The sequence below is a fragment of the Aquarana catesbeiana genome, linkage group LG08 (genome assembly GCF_042186555.1).
Source record: "Aquarana catesbeiana isolate 2022-GZ linkage group LG08, ASM4218655v1, whole genome shotgun sequence".
NCBI lineage: Eukaryota > Metazoa > Chordata > Amphibia > Anura > Ranidae > Aquarana > Aquarana catesbeiana.
Window position 1 is genome coordinate 102,551,880 of NC_133331.1, and position 20,043 is coordinate 102,571,922.

The window sequence follows — 20,043 nt, forward strand, 5'->3', positions numbered from 1 at the left end:
GGAATATTCTGTTATATGTATACAAACTGCTTATGATCTTTGTAATAATAAAGTTGTGGTTAAACCTATCCTGTCTGTTTGTAATGTAATAATTTAATCTGGAATGATAAAAGTGTCACTGTTTTAAACAAGGTTAGGACTGTATGATACGTTAAATAGAGTTCTGCAAGCAACATCTTATTTTCTGTCAGTGCCCCTCCCGAGACTAGACTCTGGATCCGCCTTTGGTCGGGTTTGGGTTTGGCATCCAAACTTCTTTAAAGTTTGCTGAACTCTGCTTGTACTGAATCCAGGGCATTTTGGCTCAGTGAAAACAGAAACATCCAGGGGTTAGACTGTCACTTATATCTATTACAAATTCATTGTACATACTATCTACAACATATTCTGTAACAGATTGGCTGTCCATTCTGTTCAAATTTTCAGAAACTCTCTCATCCTAAAAATCCTAGGTTTATAAAAGGCTAGTATACATTCAGAGCTAGATCATTGACAAGAAAATGCAGGATCGTAGGGCCAAGTTGAGCTCCAGGGGGCCCAGCTATAACCTTTGTGCTCCTGCAGTAAATCAATGTGGTGAAACTGGTCAAAGATATGCACATGCCTGTCAATTTAGAAGAATATGTCTGATGGGGCCACGCTAGTACAGACAATACAAATAGAGTTGCTTTACTGTACTTAATGCAATATAAAACTGTAAATATTTTTTTTGCCAAGAAGAGGGACGAGATTCAGGTTCAGGCTTAGCATAGGTTTGAGGAAAACTCGGCCTGTTTGTGGACCTGGAAAACTAATGTGCAATTCCACCACCATAACAGCTGACTACCAACTGGCCTTTGAACTTTGATCAGATGGCTTGCAAGGGCCAATAAATGGTGTTAGAATATGCCAACCCCTTCTCTATAAAAGGTTGGTTTCCAATGGCTCCTGCTGCTGTCTCTGAGTCAGTGAGGAGGGGAAGAGCTAAGAGAGCTTCGGCTCTCATGCATAGTGCTGGAATGAGATCAGGCTCAGGTAAGTATAAAGGGGGCCTTGGGGGGAACTCCATGCTGAAGACTTTTTACCTTAATGCAGAGAATGCATGAAGATGAAAATACTTTCTCCATTTAGAATCACTTTCAATTTTGAACTTTCTGTCCCTGGTAAGGTTTCAGACAATTCAGATTCATACTGTGCACAATTTACATGGGGTCATCTGAAGTTAGGTCTCTGAGAGCACATCAGGAGTTGCATCTTGGTTCCAACTTCTGGGAAACATAGCGATATGTCTCTATCTTCTGGCTCTTTAGTTCAGAGTGCTCCACAGCAGAAGCAAGGATCAAAGTTGTGTGACCATTGGAATTTGTACTATTGTCAAGATCCATGGCTACTTCTGAGGGTCTTGAAGATAAAGTTGAAAGAGCAGAAGGCAGCCACCACTAAGAGACATTTGTGGCACATGAACTTGGATAGGTTCTTTTAAAACCACCTAATAGGCTTCCCTGCAGGCTCAATGGGTATGACAAGATCACTGTGGATTACGTCTTTCTTAATATCATAGAATGACACACCTGGCTAGCACTCTGTCCCCAGGATGAAGGTCAAAATCTGCTTTAAACTTTCATGGTGGGGTAAGTGGTGAGCAGCCTGTAGAGTATGGTTGCAATTCCAGACCTCTGTTAAGTAATGTGCAAATATTGCCTTCTGCTGCTGCAGTCAAAAATAGTTAATTTAGTGGTGGTATTACTATTACAACAAAATAAAAGCTTTTATTTTATTGTGGGAGAGAATCGTCATCGTGGGTCATTGTGTTTGTGTGAGCAGATTGGCAGGGATTTTCACATTGTGATTGACGATGGATGACCTACATCTATGGATGCATGTGGCCTGGCATGGCTCTGGAGGAGGCCCTCCTTTTCCTGACCAGCCAAGCTACATGTCTAGATAAGGGTCTAGTACGTTTGTTGTAGAGACCACATGCCATTTTTTTTTTGCTTAGCGTCTACCGTATAAATCTATACCAGACCCCTATCAAGAATAAGGGTCTTTTATGGATTTTAAGGGGACGCTTCTGCAGAGCATGTGGTCTGGTATTTTTTAGAAAGAGAGCACTGCACGCTTGCTGGTCCTGTTTTCCTGCATGCCTGGATAAGGGTCTAGTATAGGTTTTTAAGGAGGGCTCTTTGCAAAAAACAAAAAATGGTGTGGGGGCCCACCCTGGAAAGGCATTATGTCCCTATGTTGATGGGGACAAAGACCTCATCCCCACATCCCTGGACCAGTGGATGTGGGGGTCTGTGAAGGTGGGACTTATCAGAATCTGGAAACCCTGTTTACGAAATCCAACCCCTTTATGGTTTAATTATTCACAGAAAAAAAATTGCAAATAAACATATATACACACCATAGAAAAAGTAAAGTATTCGATTCTGCACTATGGGCCTATAATATGGCTGCTGCCTTACCTCAAATGTCCCACCGAAGTGGAGAAGGCAACGTATGGATAGAAAGAGAGGTAGAAGGTGAAGTAACATGGCACCTCTCCTGATGACGTCACTCTGATGAAATGAGTAGGGCTTGGAGCATCATCACATCACTTCCAATTTTCGGTTCTTCGGTCCATGGAATGCAAGGCGTCCTGGACTTATGGTTTACTACATGCTTTAATTCATCTTTATGTTTGTAAGTGAGTTTTTAACCTTTGTTACAATTACACTATGAGATACCTTTTTGTTCACCCATCCCCATGTGAGTGTACCCATTAACCACATGCGGGTGGAGGAGGAGATACTGGAGATTACCCACAAGGATTGGAAGCTCTTTATGTGTGGTGCCTTTGACCCCTGCAGGGGTTCAGCTATCTGGTGAGCGCAGATCTGAGGGGGGGAACACAAGTGATTTCCACCCATTCACCAGCTGGTTATATCTGCACAAAGTTTTAAGCACAAGTCACAACATATACAGTATCTCATATAAGTGAGTACGCCCCTCACATTTTTGTAAATATTTTATTATATCTTTTCATGTGACAACACTGAAGAACTGACACTTTGCTACAATGTAAAGTGTTGAGCGTACAGCTTGTATAATAGTGTAAATTTGCTATTCCCCTCAAAATAATCAACACACAGCCAATTATGTCTAAACCGCTGGCAACAAAAGTGAGTACACCTCTAAGTGAAAATGTCCAAATTGGGACCAATTAGCCATTTTCCCTCCCCGGTGTCATGTGACTCTTTAGTGTTACAAGGTGTCAGGTGTGAATGGGGAGAAGGTGTGTTAAATTTGGTGTTATCGCTCTCACTCTCTCATACTGGTCACTGGAAGTTCAACATGGCGTCTCATGGCAAAGAACTCTCTGAGAGTCCGAAAAACAGAATTGCTGCTCTACATAAAAATGGCCTAAGCTATAAGAAGATTGCCAAGACCCTGAAACTGAGCTGCAGCATGGTGGCCAAGACCATACAGCGGTTTAAAAGGACAAGTTTCACTCAGATTAGGCCTCGCCATGGTCGACCAAAGAAGTTGAGTGCACATGCTCAGTGTCATATCCAGAGGTTGTCTTTGGGAAATAGACATATAAGTGCTGCCGGCATTGCTGCAGAGGTTGAAGGGGTGGGTGGTCAGCCTGTCAGTGCTCAGACCATACACCACACACTGCATCAAATTGGTCTGCATGGCAGTCATCCCAGAAGGAAGCCTCTTCTAAAGATGCAAGAAAGCCTGCAAACAGTTTGCTGAAGACAAGCAGACTAAGGACATGGATTTTTTTTTTGAATGTCACTTTTGCTGGAGTATATTCTATAGGAGTAACACTTCAAAAACATGTTTAAAGCAACCCCAAAATTTTTAAAGGTAATGTGTTTTTGTAATGTTGCTTTAATAAAATAGCAGCTCCCTGCTGAACTGCATTGTTTTATTTATTTATTTTGCATTGGTAAATGTCCTTCATGACATATTTTCACCGAAAGCTTGCAAACTCACCTTGAAACAGGACAGAAAACAATTACAAGTTTTAGGCTCTCACTATGGAACTATGGCCTGTTTCACACGGGTTTCAGCTTGCATAAGAGCAGCGTGAATGGCAAGCTTTGACAAAGCATTTTCAGAGCTTTCAGCAAGCTTTGTTGAATATTTTAACCTCCCTAGTGGTAATCCCGAGTGTGGCTCAGGTGAGTTTTCATTACTAAAATCTGTAACCCCGAGCCACACTCGGGATTGCATCGCAGGATCCAGGTAAAGTTACTTACGTTGTCCCCAGGATCCTGCAAAGTCTCCCCGCTGTGTGTGCGGGCTGTGTCCTCCACTCTATCTATCACAGTGCCGGGCTCCGTTCCCTGCGAGCATCACGACGCATGGGGACGGAGCCCGGTGCCAAATTCAAAAAGTGAAAAAGAAATAATTTCACCTCCCTTTTGTCCCTAATGCTTTTGTCCAGTGACCTGCCTGCAGTTTTATATTATATATACTGTTCTTTCTGCCTGTAAACTTGAAAATGTCCATAGCAACCAAAAAGTGTCCCTTTATGTCAAAAGCGATTTTAGACCAGTTAGAAAACAGCGATAGTAAATTAGAATCACTTGCAGAATTGAGCGATAGTGATTTGTGGGGAAATTCGTCATCAAACACTGAAAGTAACGACAGCTACAATTCTGCAACTGAGCAAATTTCAATGTTTTTGATTTGATTACATTTTTAAATACATTTTATTATTATTATTATATTATTATTTGTTATAATTATTTATAGTTATTTATTATATTATAATTTATGATTTCGTATTTCAAAGTTTATCATACCAGGGATGTCTGCTAGACTCTTGTTTGGACAGATTTAAATGAGTTATTCCTAAGAATTAATTAATGATATTTGAAGCGCTTCACAATGTGCATGAAAATGAATATATAAGAATAAATATAAATAGTAAAATAAATCCAGCGGTGAGTAAAAATTCCTAAAAAATCCAGCAATCAAAATAGTGTAAAATAATAAAAAATTTGTGACACCAAATGTGTAAAAAAATTCACATAAAAAATCCACATAAAAATAAATATATAGGGATGTATTTAGAAGGTTCAGTTATACAGGTGTAGAATCCTGATTGGTATAGAGCTTTTGATCACTAGCAAAGCTGTTTAAAAACACTTGCTTAATCAAGGTGCTCATTGACCTTCATAGTAACAATGTGCTTTTTGCTTCTATTCACAACCAATGTGAGAATCATAAACAGGCAGATAAGAGAAAAAACCAATCATTGTGCAATAGTTAGGATACCAAGGTACACAGGCAAACTTCAATCCACTCACGCGTGCCTTATAATGATAAGGCATATGCAGGTTTTACTATAGCAGTCAGCCACCTTAGACAGGAGCAGATTCAGTGCAGTACACTGTGTGATACTGCTGATCTGCACAGAGCGTCCTTGGCTCCTCCCACGCGTTACATCACAGTCACGTGACTTTTTCAAGGATCTGAATCCTGGATTGAAGTTTGCCTGTGTACCTTGGTATCCTAACTATTGCACAATGATTGGTTTTTTCTCTTATCTGCCTGTTTATGATTCTCACATTGGTTGTGAATAGAAGCAAAAAGCACATTGTTACTATGAAGGTCAATGAGCACCTTGATTAAGCAAGTGTTTTTAAACAGCTTTGCTAGTGATCAAAAGCTCTATACCAATCAGGATTCTACACCTGTATAATTGAACCTTCTGAATACATCCCTATATATTTATTTTTATGTGGATTTTTTATGTGAATTTTTTTACACATTTGGTGTCACAAATTTTTTATAATTTTACACTATTTTGATTGCTGGATTTTTTAGGAATTTTTACTCACCGCTGGATTTATTTTACTATTTATATTTATTCTTATATATTCATTTTCATGCACATTGTGAAGCGCTTCAAATATCATTATTTATTCTTTTTAAGTGACTCTGAAAACACTCTCTTTTGATAGCAGCCTCACTTGGTTTTATATGTAATTATCAGCTATTTAGCATCACAGCGCTTTGTGTTTTATATATATTTATTCCTAAGAATTACAGGCCTACAATATAAAACACCAAATTTCCATGTGAAACATTGTACCGCTTTCAGCATCAAAAATCTGACATAATCATACTGCCAGGGAGGTTAAAGTACCACTCAACTTCAGTTTGTAAATGTTGAACACAGACTCCCTAATGAAAGTGTTGCCACTTTAAAGTGAAGTTCCGCTCCTAAAATTATTTTTTCATTATTCAGCTGCATTAAAAACAATTAATAACATTTGGAAAATTTTTTTTTTTTACTCACCTATTCATGACTGTTGCTAGGGGGTCCCTCGTAATCTGCCTCTTCCTCTCCCTGGCGCCTGACGTCATTTCCCTCGGCGCCCGTGCTCGCTAGTGCTCCTGGGAGATGTTTGTCATCATTTCCTAGAAGTCACTGGGCAGCGCCGAGGGCTTTGTTGCCATCACAATGGGGGCGGGCACTTCCGACGAAGCTGCCCTTTGTGATTGCAACTTCAGAGGTGTACGGCGCATGCGCGTGAATGGGCGGTGCATGTTGGTCGCTCAGCGGCACCAGAGCCCGGAAGCTAGTGCTTGTGGGCTTCACATGCCCACAAGCACTATGGAAAATTCCAGTAAACAGGAATAAAAGATATATTCCTATATCAAATCGGCAGTCGAGCACCGATTATTCTCACAAACGTGAGTGCGCTAAATAAACCTAAAAAAAAAAAAAAATATGCATCCTAAAAAAAAAAAAATGTTTAAACAGTGGGAACTCCACTTTAAGCAAGCTGCTAGGAGGCTTCAGCAGGCTTTCAACAAGCTTCAAGACGCACAGAAGCCTGCTAGCAGCTTGCTTAAAGTGGCAATCTACACTCCTATTAGGATCATCATTTACAAACTGGAGTTGAATAGTCCTTTAAAAGCTTCAACAGGGCTTGCTGAAAGCTCTGCAAACACGTTGTCAAAGCTTGATGTTGCTGCTCTTATATGAGCTGAAGCCCATGTGAAATAGGCCTTAGTCTGATGCTTTCAGAGTTTGTCAAGTGAACTACAAAGAAAGTGAACAAAAATGTGTATATGGATTTTTTAGGCACAGACACAACAATAAGGTTAAAATTTACAAATCTTTATTCACAATACTCATAAAGGTTCACTATAATGGCCAACTTAATATAAAACTCATCATTAAAAACAATGCACTATGAAGGTGTACACAAGGTATATCCGCCCTGAAATAACTATGTATAGGAGCTGTATGATGATCTCCTGTAGTTCTAATTTCTGGACTCCTGACTCTAATTATGCAAATGTGAAGCTAGGACATGTGACTCAAAAAACACACAAAAATACACCGTTTGATTTCAATGGGGTGGAGCATTTTTGATGAGGTTTTTAACCACTTGCCGCCCGTCATATAGCAGAATGACGGCGGCAAAGTGGTTTCAATATCCTGACTGGGCGTCATATGACGTCTGGAGGATATTGAGCTCCTGCGCGCCCCCGGGGGCGCCCATCACAGCGATCATTGTTGCGGGGTGTCAGTCTGACACACCGCAACACCGATCTAGGTAGGCGGAGACTCTTTACCACGTGATCACCTGTGTCCAATCACGGCTGATCACAATGTAAATAGGAAGAGCCGGTGATCGGCTTTTCCTCATTCGCATCTGACAGATGCGAGTAGAGGAGAGCTGATCGGCTGCTCTCCAGACAGGGGGGTCTGTGCTGATTGTTTATCAGCACAGCCCCCCCTCGGATCCCACCCAGGACCACCAGGGAAGCCGCCCAGGACCACCAGGGAAGCCACCCACACTGGACCACCAGGTATGCCCCCTAGACCCCCAGGAAAATACGAATCTGTGCCTAGGCAGCTGCCAATCAATGCCCAGGCAGCTGCCAATCAGTGCCCACTCACAATGCCTACTACTGCCAGTGCCACCAGGGAGGCCTATCAGTGCTGCGTATCAGTGCCACATATCAGTGCCCATCAGTGCCCAGCAGTGCCACCTATCAGTGCCCATCAGTGCCCAGCAGTGCCGCCTATCAGTGCCCATCAGTGCCACCCATAAGAACCTATCTTTGCAGCCTTTGCAGCCTTTCAGTGTCACCTATCAGTGCCCATCAGTGCCCACCAGTGCCACCCATGAGTGCCCATCAGTGCCGCCTATCAATGCCCATCAGTGCCACCCATCAGTGCTGGCTACCAGTGCCCATCAGTGCCACATATCAGTGCCCATTGTCAGTGCCCGTCAGTGCCTGCTCATTGGTGCCACCTCATTGGTGCCACCTTATCAGTGCCTGTCATTGCCGTCTTAACAGTGCCCATCAGTGAAAGAGAAAACGTACTTATTTACAAAATTTTTTAACAGAAACAAAAGCAAAACTTTTATTTTTTTCAAAATTTTCGGTCTTTTTTTATTTGTTTAGCAAAAAATAAAAACCACAGAGGTGATCAAATACCACCAAAAGAAAGCTCTATTTGTGGGAACAAAATTATACAAATTTAGTTTGGGTACAGTGTTGTGTGACCGCGCAATTGTCATTCAAACTGCGACAGAGCTGAAAGCTGAAAATTGGTCTGGGCAGGAAGGTGTATAAGTGCCCTTTATTGAAGTGGTTAAACATGCACCAAAAATGCAGCATGCAGGACTTTTAAAAATGCACCGCACCTGCAGCACACTAGTGTATAGAGTTCCTTAGGATTTAAAGGGATACATTTTTCATGCATTTCTGTTCTGCTTTTTTTACCCCAAAAGTGCACCAAAACTCAGTGTGAAAGGGCCCTACATGTTTTTTAAAAGGTCAATTTAATCTATATTACAGTTGTCCTTTAATTAATGAGCCTCAACCCCTTAAGTGCAGCCTGCTGCATAAAATACTTGCTATCCCCTTTGCTCCAGCAATATTCACTGCATGACCACATCTAGCACTGCATACACTTTGCTTGAAAAATGTTGCTGCCAGATCGTCTTCTTGATGTGCCCCATTAATTTCTATGAGTTATCAGTTATACCCATACGAATAAATGAGGCTGCAGAATGCATGTGCTGGAAAGAAGGAGATTGGGTGGGGGCAATTTTTTTAACAAAGGCTTTGCAATGCCAGGCAAAACTGCATAGTGAATAGGGGGAAAAGTAAGCTTTTTTATGGCAGGCTGCACTCAGGGAGTGAGGGCATATGCTGAAGGACTACTGTACTAAAGGTACAGTTGTCCTTTAACCCTTTCGCTGCCAGGCCCTGTGCTCCATTCTTATACTCAGGTGGCCAGACCATTTTTGCAATTTTTCCTTTGCTTTTTTATTTTTCACTTATAGCTTTCTGAGTTTGTAAAAAAACCCCAAACCATATATTTTATGAAAGCACATGACCAGGAGAATAAAAAGAAGGTGCTACAGATTTTTACGGTCCCGCGTTATTTGCGCAAATGTTTATTAAACAATATATTTACTAAAAATCCACTAAAATCATGATTAGCAGATAAATACACAGCAAATTTTGCTAAATTCCTACTAAATATAAAAGCTTAACCTGTATTGAGTTAATAAATAATAAATATTTGTAACTTTTAAATTGTGCCTTTTTTGCGAAATGGTGAAAATTGAACAGATGCAAAAGTGTAAATATGTACATTTCTCAAAAAATCGTAAAGTTTGCATTTTTCCCTTACAGCTTTCAGAATTTGTGAAAGACCCCCAAATCATATATTTTCTGAAAGCATATGACCTCCAGAATAAAAAAAAGGTGATACGCGGTATTTGCACAAATGTTTATCAAACCTATATGTTCGCAAAAATACACTAAAACCATTATAAGCAGACAAAAACACAGCTAATTTTACCAATTCCTGCTAAAGCCCTACTAAATATAAAAGCTTAACCTGTATGGAGTTAATAAATAACAAACAATTAAAATTTTTACATTGCACCTATTTGCAAAATGGTGAAAATCGAACGTACGCAAAAATGTAAATATCCAAATTTCTCAAAAAATCTGAAGGTTTTAATTTTTCCCTTTCAGAATTTGTGAAAGACCCCCCAAACCATATATTTTCTAAAAGCAAATGACCTCTAGAATAAAAATAAGGTGCAACTGATTTCTTACGCCCCGCGGTATTTGTGCAAATGTTTATCAAAATAATATTGTCGCTAAAAATACACTAAAACCACTATTAGCAGATAAAAACACACAATTTTACAAAATTCCTGCTAAATATAAAAGTTTATCCTGTGTTGAGAACATTGCGCCTTTTTGTAAAATGGTGAAAATCGAACGTACCCAAATTTTTTTCTGTTTTCATTTTTCACTTACAGCTTTCAGAGTTTGTAAAAGACCTCCCAAACCATATATTTTCTGAAAGCATATGACCTCTGGAAGGAAAAGAAGGTGCTACAGATTTTTTATTTGCATTATCAAAACAATATTTTTGTTAAGAATACACTAAAATCATTAATAGTGGATTCATACGTGGCAAAATGTACAAAATTCCTGCTAAATTCCTAGTAAATATAAAAGTTAAAACTGTATTGAGTTAATAAATAACCAATATTTGTACGTTTTACATTGCACCTTTTTGTGAAAATGGTGAAAACTGAAGGTACGCAAAACTGTAAATAAAAACAATTTACACAAAAAACCCGGAGGTTACCATTTTTCACTTACAGCTTTCAGAATGTGAAAAGACCCCTCAAACTAGAAATTTTCTGAAAGCTCATGACCTGTAGAATAAAAAAAAGTGCTACTGATTTTTTGGGCCCCACAATAATTGTGCAAATGTTCATCATATCACTATTTTCACAAAAAATACACTAAAATCATTAATAGTGCACATAAACACAACATAACTTACAAAATTCCTGCTAAATTGCTACTAAAGCATCGTTCACATGTGGCATACTAAAGTGTACACCCATGGAGGGCCATGTTTACCCACACAGGGGTGCACAGGTGTTCCGTGCATCCCCGTACAGGCAGTCCCATTTATGTCAATTGGGATGCAATGGCTGCACAGGCATAGCTACTGTTCCCAATCTGACTTCCGTGTGGGTGTGGGTACATGACCCCGAATGCAGACACTGTGAGCTTGGGGACATGCATGCATACCTATATTGATGTAAAATTGGTAGCAACGGCTCTGTTCTTGCAGTTGCTACATCTTAAATTTCTTCAATGGGATTGCCTGCACAGAGATGCATGGAACACCTGTGCATTCCTGCAAAGGTACGCTGTGTATGTCCTGTGTGAACAAGGCCTTAGGCCCCTTTCACACAAGCAGACCTATAGGGTCTGCCTGTCCGTTTTTCAGGTGGGCCCAATCGGACCACCCATTGTTCTCTATGGAGAGGCTGATGTCCGTTTACACCCGCCTGCATCCGATCCAGTCCAGTCCGCTAAAAACAAATGGATGGGATTCCATTCCCCATCCATCTAGCAGAACGAATTGGATGGTATTGGATGGAAATGGACAGGCAATCCGTTTCCATCTGACCGCTCCATAGAGAACAGCGGGCTGTTTCTTTGACAGCTCTGCATCAGTGGAGAGGACACAGACCTGTCATCCGCCTGCTCAGTGGGGATCAGCAGACAGATCCCCCGCTGAGCTGGCGGATGTACTTGACAGAGTCCACTCCATGTGAAAGTCATTGAAATGACCATAAGCTTATAGGAGAGGGAGAAATGAGGTCCGTACGGCGTACGGACTTGGCCACCTGCGGGCACTTTTTAGGTCTGTACGGCATACGAACCTGGCAGTGAATGGGTTAAAGAAAACATGCACTGCATAAAATTTGTGGGCTAAACTTTCCTTTTTAAAGTGCTGTTTGGTGCTATGAAGCCTCAATGCTTTCTGGTCTATTGACCTGCAACTAATATGCATATTAGGAGTTGTGCCTGGCTGCATGTATGTTGAAGTTAGGGATTCAGAAAGTATAAAGCCCAAACGCAGTCAGGCAAGTAGCATTTTCAGAAGTAGTTCCATAGCACCCTAAAGTTGTCCCTTTGAGTTTTGTAGTACCTTAGGCTGGCAATAGCTGGAGCAAATTTCTTTCCTGCAACCACAGACAGTGTTGACAGGGGAATCCCCCTGTCGAGCCATTGTAAAGCAGTCCCCGCCAGGAGAACACAGTGATTCTTGCTAGTGGCTGTAACGGCAGCAAGTGATAATTGCATGTAAAATCTGGCAGGCTGGTTCTAGCCAAGTTGATCGACCAATCAGCTGGGTGCATTCAGCCTACCCATATATGGTTCAGATCTTGCCCAGTTCCTGCTGAAACGGCTGAAGTTCGAACCGTCTAGGGCCAGCTTTAGAGCTGATGCTGCACTTTGACTTGCGTTTTCATGTTTCTACAGTCTCCATTTACCTTTGCAATATAGAAAAGGTGTTCTCTACACAGAATGAGGGTCCGTGATTTTTATCAGGCTCAGTTCTGAACTTATTTGCATTCAGCTCGAACTTGCCTTCTTGGGCTTGAGTTTTAATGGTTTAGGATAATCCCTAAAAACTGATTCTTATATTTAATTTATAATCAAGTATTCCTACCATTATGTTAAATAGAATATGTCTTAAAAACTGATATACATATATTAGAATTAAACTACATCTGGGACCGGGACTAAATTTAAATTTGTACTAAAATATTGAACATTTTATGACACGAACAGCAAATAGGAAAAATAACTGAAATCATTTTTAAAATTTCTCTAAACATAATACATTTATAATATGTTAAACACAATTTTAATTATATAATTCTAAATAAAACATTGAATGGATAACATCTTTCTAGCTCACACACACACACACAGATACACACATATACATTAGTAAGTAGTAACAGTGACTTCAGTATTGCTCACACTAGATTTCATACCCAGTACCTGCTTCAGAGCATTGAACAATTTTCTGTTTCCCATGATTAGAATAATAGAATTTACTGTTGGGAAAATGGAAATAACAATTAAACATAATATTGCTGTTTTGCTATCCAGGACATATACTGGGTTGTTTATAAAACTAAATGTCCCATAGAAAATCAAATAAAGTATCAGGAGAGCAGTCACTGTTTTAGCAGCTGATAAGTGAGTCCTGATTCTAGGATGACTAAGTCCTTCATTGTTTTGCCTCATCCTTGACATGTGCTTACACAGAGAGGCGATGATGGTTCCACCTGCCAAGAAGATTATTACAAATGCCAAAGAAGCAGCTAATAGGTATAAGTAAAATACACAATTACATTTACTTGAGTAGGGGTAAAATGATTCTTCTAATGTCACATTCCCTGTAATGTTTAAGGCTGTGATGGAAAAGCCCACGTACAGATCCCATTGAGCTGACATTCCAATCGACCATGACAGAAGAATTGAGAACACAAGTAGCCAAGGTACCATAACAGGAAGATTTGCTTTGATTTTATAAAACAAAGGTCCATTGAGGTTGACGATCTTCACACAATAGTATAAACAGAGGCAGGTGGAGCACCAGAGACTGGACAATGACAGAGATGCTAAAAGAGCTATAGTAAGATTATATACCCATTCTTCATTGTAGGCATCTGGCCATATATAGTATGACATCTCTATCAAATCATTGGCTGTTTGCAGACAGATGTTTGAAATTCCAATGGCATTAATAATGAGATAACAAGGATTATGCTCACGAGTTTTTAGCCACTCCAGAAAGTGAACGATTAAGATGAAGATATTTCCAGATACTCCAGTTACAAGAAGTATACTATGGACAGCTATATCTGCAATGGATAAGCTATCCATGATGATGATGATAGCTTTGTTTCAGGATTCTTAGTTTCTCTAATTAAGATCTGGTTTGTTATTCTAAGAAATTGTTTTGCAGTTCTTTGTTGTAATAAAAGCAGATTTCATAGATTTGTGAGTTCTTCTATATTCTTCATGTGTGTGATTGTAGTTGCAAAGGCTGCCTAATTTTTTCTCTGCACGGGAAAAGCAAATATCTCATACTCTGTATTACATATTAGCAGAGAGCATATCAAAAAGAATGTATTTGCAAGTTAATACAACACCTGTCAATAGTTTTTCCTATTTCCTTTTAACAAATTGTGTGGTTTGATTACTATGTGTTTTGACCACATTGCAATACTTCTTTGACAGCGCATTTGTGTGTAGTGAGGGGACAAACGACAGATTTGTAAAACCAAGTATATGATGTTCAAAACCAGAGCCCTGAGTTCAGTCATCCAATATACAGATATATTTTTTGACAGTCTAAAATGTTGATAGTCATCAATCACAACTCTTTTCTAAAGCCATAGGTTCAAATGCCAACCACAGCACTACCTGCCTGGACTTTGCATGTTCTCCCTGTGCCTGTGTGTGTTTCCTCCGGGTACTCCAGTTTCTAAATTGGCCCTAGTATGTATATGTGTGAATGTTAGTTAGGAACCTTAGATTGTAAGATCCTTGAGGGCAGGGACTGATGTGAATGTACAATATATATATATATATATAAAGCGCTGCGTAAATTGATGACGCTATATAAATACCTATAGTAAATAAATAAATGTGTATTAAAAAATGTAAGGATTGCAAGCTTATCCATTTTGGCACAGTGAAAATGCAGTAACATATAACATATATAGCATAATATATATATATATATATATATATATATATATATATATAATATATATATATATATATATATATATATATATATATATATATATATATATAGCATAACATATATATTTTGGATTGTTGCTATATTTTATTGCACCTTTCTGCTAGCAATGCAAACTCCAACTTTGTGGTTGTTTCACAGCAAAAAACAAAAATTCATAGAGAAATAATAACCATAGATTGTATTCATCTTGGAAAAAATTAAATACAGTATGTATTATAGCCCTTTTATCCCTTCAAGTCATTAGTAAAAGTTGTGATGTTGTTAAATGCTCTCGGGAATTGAATATTCTCTGATATTTTAGTAAAATCATTATGCACACAAATATGGCCAGCTTTGGCAAGATAATATAATGTTAATGCATTAATACAGGGGATGTAGTGTACTGTGCAATATGCATGACTCCTCTTGAAAGGAATTCATCATCATTATTTTTATACATTTCTGCCCAGTTTTGGTGTGTGCAGGCTGACAATAGCATATCTACTATACCAAGAAATGCTACCCACCTAATGTGCTTACTTCAGGTAAATAGTTATCTACAGAAGGTATGTATTCACAGCATATCATGACTTGTTATTAGAGATGGGCCGAACACCCCCCTCTCGGCCCCCCGAGCCACAAACTCCATTGAAGTCTTTGGGAGCTGAAAAATCAAAATTCCCATTTTTTAAGGATAGTATGCAAATTATTGGCCATAGAAAGGGTATGAGGGTTTGGGTACTGCCTTGGGGGACATGTAGCAATGCAATTTTTTTTTTTTTTAAACAATTGTTTTTATGAAAAAGTGCCCTTAGTCTGCCTGTAAAGTGGCGCATCTGTAGCATGTATAGAACATGCTGCAGCAAAACTGACGTTTCTAAAGAAAAAAAAAAAAAGACTCAAATCAGACTTAAATTGACTTGTGGTTGCAATTGCGAGCACCCAGTTGTTTAAAAGGAATAAACAAAAAAATCCTTTGGATCTGGTGTGGATTTTAAGGGGAACCCAATGCCAAAATGTAAAAAAAAAAACACGTTATCCAGGAGGGCCAGGAAATTGTAACCTCCCAGGCTCTGGAAATGCGTTGCACAAACCTTTCTGCAAGGCCTCCAGAAGATGTTTCATCCTCTGCTCCCTCTACGATGGCAAGATAAGGTCCGCCACCTTACCCTTGTAATGTGGATCAAGGAGGGTTGCCAGCCAGTAATCATCCCTCCCCTTGATGCCACGAATACAAGGATCCTTCCGCAGGCTTTGCAGGATCAGGGAGGCCATGCAGCATAGGTTTGCTGAGGCATTCAGTCCAGAGTCCTCTGGGTCACTAAGGACGACATGATCCGCAGCCACCTCCTCCCAGCCACGTACAAGTCCATGGGTTTCTTCAGACTGTAAATGATCCCTTGAATACTGTTGCTGATGCTGAGTGCCAGGCTCCACCTCCATGCTGACACAATCCTCCTCCTCCTCCTCTTCCTGTGTGATCGGCGGGCACGCAGGAACACTGTCTGGATAAAGGGGGCCTTGAGAGGTAAGGAAGTCCTCCTCTTCCTCCCTCTGTTCTGCCTCAAGTGCCCTGTCCATTATTCCATGCAGCGTGTGCTCCAACAGTTGGACAAGAGGGACAGTGTCACTAATGCATGCACTGTCAATGCTCACCATCCTTTTGGCCTCCTCAAATGGTGACAGGACAGTGCATGCATCCCTGATCATAGCCCACTGGCGTGGGGAAAAAAAAACAAGCTCCCCTGACCCTGTCCATGTGCCATAGTCGCATAGGTAGTCATTGATGGCCCTCTGCTGCGTGTGCAGCCGCTGCAGCATGGCCAACGTTGAGTTCCACCTGGTGGGCATGTCACAGAATAGGGGGTTCTTGGGCAGGTTAAATTCCTTTTTGAGGTCAGCCAGCCGAGCACTGGCATTATATGACCGGCAGAAATGCACGCAGACTTTCTTGGCCTGCCTCAGGACATCCTGTAAGCCTGGTTAAATGCCCAAGAACTGCTGCACCATCAAGTTAAGGATGTGAGCCAAACAGGGCACATGGGTCAGTTGTCCCTGTCGGAGGGCGGAGAGGAGGTTGGTGCCATTGTCGCAAACCACCATTCCTGGCTTAAGCTGGCATGGCATCAACCACCTCTGAACCTGCCCCTGCAGAGCTGACAGAATCTCTGCCTCAGTGTGGCTCCTGTCCCCCAAGCACACCAGCTCAAGCACCGCATGGCATCTTTTTGCCTGCATGCTTGCATAGCCCCTTGAACGCTTACGGAGCACCGCTGGTTCCAGGGACAAATCAGCACAGGAAGAGGCCATGGAGGAAGAAGAAGAGGAGGGGGTGGAGGAGAGAGGTGTGGCAGAATCACCACTAGTAGAATTTTGGAGGCGTGGTGGCGGAACAACCTCCAACACTACTGCACTCTGTCCTGCATCCTTCCCAGCTGCCAGAAGAGTCACCCATTGCGCGGTGAAAGATAGGTAATGTCCCTGTCCATGCCTGCTGGACCACGAGTCAGCGGTAATATGCACCTTACTGCTGACCGCCCTGTCCAGCGAGGCCAAGACATTGCCTTCCACATGCTGGTAGAGAGCCAGAATTGCCTTCCATGACAAAAGGTGGCATTTGGGAACCTGCCACTGAGGAACCGCACATTCCACAAACTTACGGAAGGGGGTCGAGTCTACCAACTGAAAAGGCGGCAGTTGAAGTGCTAGCAATTTAGCCAAGCTAAAAATAATAATAATAATAGTGTAGCGCTATGTGTATATATAAATTATAAATCTTACATATATAAACAGTGAATAGGAACCTGATCATCCCTTGCGGGGCAAAATAATATTACAGTGACACTAAGTGATTCAAAACAACACTTGGAATGCGGTGAATATTAATAATCAATAATAAGAAAACAATATAATGGATCTAGGAAACCATACGTATGTGACAAATCAACCAATGTAGTCCATAAAAATTAACAAATATATTAATAGTGAATAGTGGAATAGAAAACCACCACCAAAAGTCTATGAGGGTTGTGTGTTGAAAAAATGATGGAAATAAAACTCCTGAGTTTCCTCGTAGACGAAATTGGTCACTTCTGGCAGATGGATAGATAGATAAGGAAACACAGATGGATAGAAGGTCTAAGTAGGTGGCGGGACCATCACCGGAGCATCAAAAGAGGCTTACCAGAGTCAGGTGACTTGAAAAGACCTACGTCTTACAAGTCTAAGAAAGCTTATTGACCACCAGGTCTGGCAAGATGAATCGTCAGATATCCTCAGCTTCCAATAGGGGGAGGGGTCTCACCACAGCTTCAAGCGTCCCCAAACGGTCCAACAGGCCAAACGAATATTTCAAATACCATGCGAGAAATAAAGCTCACATGGCATGATAATGTTTAAAAACATCATTTTATTAAAATAATAAAAGAAAACACTCACATGGTAGGAGATCAAAAACAGTTCAAAAAAGATCAATCGCGGTAATCGTGAGGGGTCCACCCGACATGTTTCGGCTACAGAGCCTTCATCTGGGGTCACGATTACCGCGATTGATCTTTTTTGAGCTGTTTTTGATCTCCTAACACGTGAGTGTTTTCTCTTATTATTTTAATAAATTGATGTTTTTAAACGTTATCATGCCATGTGAGCTTTATTTCTCGCATGGTATTTGAAATATTCGTTTGGCCTGTTGGACCGTTTGGGGACGCTGGAAGCTGTGGTGAGACCCCTCCCCCTATTGGAAGCTGAGGATATCTGACGATTCATCTTGCCAGACCTGGTGGTCAATAAGCTTTCTTAGATTTGTAAGACGTAGGTCTTTTCAAGTCACCTGACTCTGGTAAGCCTCTTTTGATGCTCCGGTGATGGTCCCGCCACCTACTTAGACCCTCTATCCATCTGTGGTTCCTTATCTATCTATCCATCTGCCAGAAGTGACCAATTTCGTCTACGAGGAAACTCGGGAGTTTTATTTCCATCATTTTTTCAACACACAACCCTCATAGACTTTTGGTGGTGGTTTTCTAGTCCACTAGTCACTATTAATATATTTGTTAATATTTATGGACTACATTAGTTGATTTGTCACATACGTATGGTTGCCTAGATCCATTATATTGTTTTCTTATTATTGATTATTAATATTCACCGCATTCCAAGTGTTGTTTTGAATCACTTAGTGTCACTGTAATATTATTTTGCCCCGCAAGGGATGATCAGGTTCCTATTCACTGTTTATATATGTAAGATTTATAATTTGTATATACACATAGCGCTACACTATTATTAATATTATTATTTTTAACCCTTACCTGTGCCTAGAGGTGTGTTAGTTGCTAACTGTATACTATATATCTTTTTAGCACTTTCTGGCACAGCGCTGTACTTATTTCCTTATTAATTTAGCCAAGCTAGCATTCAACCGCTGGGCATGTGGATGGCTGGGAGCGAACTTCTTTCAGCGGTGCAGCAGCTGGGGCAGGGAAATTTGCCTGGTACAATCTGACGTTGGTGTACCGATAGCAGATTGCCCGCAAGTACTTGGCTGTGACACATCTAATTCTACACCTTCATTCCTCTCAGTGCAGGTTTCAGAGAGGACTGAAGGTATAGTGGCTTGGAGATCCCAGCTGATGAGAAGCAAGGAGAGGTCCACTTTGCTCTTTGGTGTTGGTCTTTTTGGTACGCTTGCCAACTAACTGCATGGCAGGTCGACATATGTCTGGTCAAGTATGTGGTGCCCAAGCGGGAGATGTTTTGGCCACGCGAGATACACTTGAGACATATGTTGCAAATAGCAGCGGTGCGATCTGATGCACTCGTCTCAAAAAAGGCCCACACCAAAGAACTTTTTGAATAACGTGCAGAGACAGCAGTGCCCTGCACATGCAGAGCTCTGCTGTGTGATGCAGTCGGTGTGCTGCCCTTAAGCTGGCCCCTGGAGGACATCCTGCCTCATTGGAGATGTGCCTCCTCCTCTCTCCTATCAGGCACCCACGTGGTGTCAGTGACTTCCTCATTATCCCCTCCCTTCTCATCACTGGAGCAAACTTGGCAGTATGCTGCAGCTGGGGAAATATGACTGCCAGATTGCTGTTCTTCTTGGGAACCCCCTCTCTCTGGGCTCAAGTTACTGCCTTCCTCTTGCTGGGTACCATCGTCTTCAGGTAGCCTTAGGTGCACACTGTGCAGAGGACACAGTACACTAACTGTAAATTCTGCAGCTGCCTGCCTGTGGTATTAATAGGATCAGAACACTAGCAAATATCTTCAGGTAGCTTTAGGTGCACACTGTGCAGAGGACACAGTACACTAACTGTAAATACTGCAACTGCCTGCCTGTGGTATTAATAGGATCAGAACACTAGCAATTGTCTTCAGGTAGCTTTAGGTGCACACTGTGCAGAGGACACAGTACACTAACTGTAAAT

General features: G+C 41.0%; 1 protein-coding gene across 1 annotated transcript; it reads right to left on the reverse strand.

Moving 5' to 3' along the window:
- Positions 1-12,798: 12,798 nt before the first annotated feature.
- Positions 12,799-13,746, reverse strand: LOC141106696 (taste receptor type 2 member 40-like). Its single transcript, XM_073597633.1, has one exon. The coding sequence runs from the start codon at positions 13,744-13,746 to the stop codon at positions 12,799-12,801; it is 948 nt and encodes a 315-aa protein (XP_073453734.1).
- Between the last annotated feature and the right edge of the window lie 6,297 nt (positions 13,747-20,043).

What these genes read in the sequence shown, in the direction of transcription:
- LOC141106696 (XM_073597633.1), bottom strand. Translation starts at nt 13,746, where the DNA reads ATGGATAGCTTATCCATTGCAGATATAGCTGTCCATAGTATACTTCTT.